The sequence below is a fragment of the Populus alba genome, chromosome 4 (genome assembly GCF_005239225.2).
Source record: "Populus alba chromosome 4, ASM523922v2, whole genome shotgun sequence".
Taxonomy (NCBI): Eukaryota; Viridiplantae; Streptophyta; class Magnoliopsida; order Malpighiales; family Salicaceae; genus Populus; species Populus alba.
Genome location: NC_133287.1, coordinates 21,345,598 through 21,349,209, shown reverse-complemented (window position 1 = coordinate 21,349,209; position 3,612 = coordinate 21,345,598). Strand labels below are relative to the sequence as shown.

At 35.2% G+C, this 3,612-nt stretch overlaps 1 protein-coding gene across 1 annotated transcript; it reads left to right on the top strand.

Annotated features, from left to right (window-relative positions):
- Nucleotides 1-617: 617 nt before the first annotated feature.
- Nucleotides 618-2,958, top strand: LOC118038805 (alpha carbonic anhydrase 7-like). Its single transcript, XM_035045229.2, has 7 exons — nucleotides 618-797; nucleotides 1,276-1,493; nucleotides 1,854-1,960; nucleotides 2,083-2,185; nucleotides 2,265-2,432; nucleotides 2,521-2,574; nucleotides 2,730-2,958. The coding sequence occupies exons 1-7, from the start codon at nucleotides 707-709 to the stop codon at nucleotides 2,811-2,813; spliced, it is 825 nt and encodes a 274-aa protein (XP_034901120.1). The 5' UTR covers nucleotides 618-706; the 3' UTR covers nucleotides 2,814-2,958.
- Nucleotides 2,959-3,612: the final 654 nt, after the last annotated feature.

The window sequence follows — 3,612 nt, the reverse complement described above, 5'->3', positions numbered from 1 at the left end:
TATTTTTTTTTTCTCTTGGAAGTATTTAGGTTATTTTAGTTTTCATTGAATGGTGAATAGGTGGAAATACTCCAAACACTGTTTGTATTTAAATTTGCCTTGGGTTTCAGTGTTTTTTATTTTGTTTCGCGGAACTTCTCAAGAGAGAAGATGATTTTTCTAGTCTTCTGGTCCCTTCCATAAAACAGTAAAGAATACAATTTTCCATTTATTCATTTGATGTGGTTCACCAAACACAGAGACGGGTTTCAATAATTAAGGGAGAAGATATCAGACAATTATAGAAAAGTTTTCCATTCAAAACACTGTTTGTATTATGTTTTTAGGAGACAATTAAATTTTATTTTTTCACTGGAAAGTCTCAAAATCCAAACATAAAAAAAATAAGAAAACATCTAACGAACAAAATAAACATGTTATCAATTATTATGAACAAGATAAACGAGCAAGTAACCTTATTTTTTCAAACCAAGATTCGTCATCTTAGACGTTTAAAATTTAAGGAAATTATTAAATTTGGACACATCGAGAATACCACATGGATTTATTCGTCAGCGTGTCGCAGTTGGCTTTTCCGGTGTTCATATTGCACTTGGAAGCTATAAATAAGCAGATCAGATGCCTCTCGTCGAACAACAACTTCAAAGTCGCATACCGAAGCAAGAAAGAAGAAGAAAATACTGCGAAGTAATTTAGCCTCTGAGACATGGGAAAGCTAGCAATCCAGCTCCTCTTTTTGATCACTTTCTTCCTCGTTCTTGTTTCCCATATCCTCCCGATAACATCTCAAGAAGTTGGTGAGCATGCGGCCGGTTATTGGCGCATTTGTTTACCACACACGTATAGATAGATGCACGCACACAAAATTATGAGATCAATGACATGAAACATGCAGTAGGCAACAGAGACATGCACGGCCTTGAATTTTTAAGCATTTCTGCTCAACTTCTCCATACATAAACTAGCATGTTGTTTCTTAGCTAGCAACTGCATTTCAGATTAGTATCATATATAAGTATTTTGTTTTCTTGGGCTTAATTTAATTATTAATTTTTGTAGTTTAAATAATCCTTGATAAATCATTGATTAATTTCATGAACAAAAAAGAAAAGAAAAAAGAATAAGCTATAGTTTTGCGACTCTCTGTTTTTCCAACTATTTTATGAAGCAGTTTTTAAGTTGTATCTATTACTACGTACGTATCAAACATGCGAATAATTTATATTTATAAGTTGGTTGATTGTTTTTTTTTTTCTCCCATCTGTTATGGTGCAGAGGATGAAAGGGAGTTTAATTACGATCCATATAGTGAGAAGGGACCGGCTCATTGGGGAAGGATTCGCCCTGAATGGAGTGCATGTAGCAATGGAACTATGCAGTCTCCTATTGATCTGTTGAACGAAATAGTTGATATAGTCCCCGATTTGGGGAGACTCAATAGAAGTTACAAGCCTGGCAATGCCATTCTTAAGAATAGAGGACATGATATTATGGTAAGAAATTAAGGGAGGATTGAACCTATAATATTAGAAAATAACTAGGAAGAATTACAGCATAACTATCAATAACCTGCTCCAGTTTATCCAGTTAAAATTAAGACAAATTAAAGGCATTTTGGCTTGCAGCTACACCTTATTAGTTGCAAGATTGTTTTCAGAAACCTTGTCATCTTGAAAAAATGGTGTTCGGTGAGATGTGTTTATCTACCCATGTACAAGAAAGAGCTAGGTAGCTTTGAAATAGGCAAATCTATGTATAAAGGCATACCCCTATATATGATCTCTCGCTCTCTCTCTATAACAATCTGCTGTGTTTTCTTTGTATAATTTTAATATTTTTGTCTTTTGATGCAGCTGAAATGGGAAAGTGGTGCAGGAATTATTGAAATAAATGGAACTGAATATGTTCTCAACCAGTGTCACTGGCATTCACCTTCTGAACATACAATCGATGGCGAGAGGTATATATCTGATATCATTTATCCAATCCCTCTCTTTCTCTCTATCGCTATGTATAAATATAATATATAACTGATGACACGAAATCTTTCACGTCTATAACTCTCTCTATATATGAATACAGGTTTGCTTTAGAGTTGCACATGGTTCATGAGAGCCTCGATGGAAAGATTGCTGTTGTTGGGATTCTGTACAAGATAGGAAGACCAGACTCTTTCCTCTCTTCTGTGAGTAGTGTATTTAGATATCTAGTCTCTATCTTTAATTTTCTCTAATCATGTGCTTGTTCTGTGCTTCGTTAATTAGCTGACAAAACAATTAGAATACGTTGCCGGCACAACTGAACGAGACACCGTGGTTGGCGTAGTCGATCCAAGGAACATTAAGATAGGCAGCAGAAAGTACTATAGATACTTGGGCTCCCTCACGACTCCTCCTTGCACTGAAAATGTTGTGTGGACCGTTGTGAAAAAGGTTTTGATCTGCCCTTACAAGAAAAACATGTGCTTTTATTCATGATGTAGCTATATGTTGTTCTAAATATTACAATCTACCATGACAGGTGAGGACTGTCACAAAAGAGCAAGTCCAGTTGCTTCGTGTAGCTGTTCATGATGTGAGTTCCCAGGCCTATCCATGATTTCCCATGCATAACAAATAGAATTCCCAGATTATTGATTGTTTCAAGTTTTAATTCTTTACTGTAACCTTTGTTTGTTCATTAGCTGCTGCTGTTGTATATGCTGATATCATTTGATAAACATTTTGCAGGACTCGGACACAAATGCAAGACCTCTGCAACCATTAAATGGTCGAACGGTGAAACTATTTATACCAGAAGACAAAGATGACTGAATAAACTATTTGTCCTGGCATTACTTATTACAGGATAGAATATATATATAGAATAAATGAATGAGTTTGGATAATATATATAACCTTTCATGTAATTATTATTCAGTCACATATGGTTTAGCTATTCTTAAGTTCCTATTTCTTATTGTTTCCTCATTTATTTATTGCCAATAATTAAGTATTATACATGAAATTTACTTATTTATCTTCATAAATTTCATCTTTGTGGGTCTATATATATATAGTTCTACCCGCTACAAGTAGTGCAAGGAATTAAACCTTTGAGAAGCTAATTAATCAACAGAATTTCCAGATCAACAAATATAATTAGAGTACTTGAAATCCTGTATAGCTTCTTGGAGCAAAAAATGGTTAATTCATCTCTGAGAGCCTTGCGAACTCTCTTGAAGTCACCAAATTCAACCATGAATATCATCAACGTGTCTCTACTGATACTGCTAAGGAGCAAAAACCATCGATCTCTCCATTGATCTTTAACAAGCATGTAAAAGAAAAGATGATCCTCCTGCTCTCGCTTTCAACATTGCAAAATTCACATGTTCGAAGGAGTAATTGCCCTACCCTTTCTCGCATGCTTTTCTTTACTTGTTAGCTGACCAGGCGACAGAGCTGTGTTATTGTCTAGGGATACAAGGAGGACCCGAAAGCAGGTTAAACCCAGTCAACCCTACAAGATTTTTTTTCCTTGAAAATATGAATATAATCCCAGAAACTTCTACGAGAAAAGTCACCATTAGGTGTCATTTTCTGACCAACACTCCTGCCATGACTTTAGAAG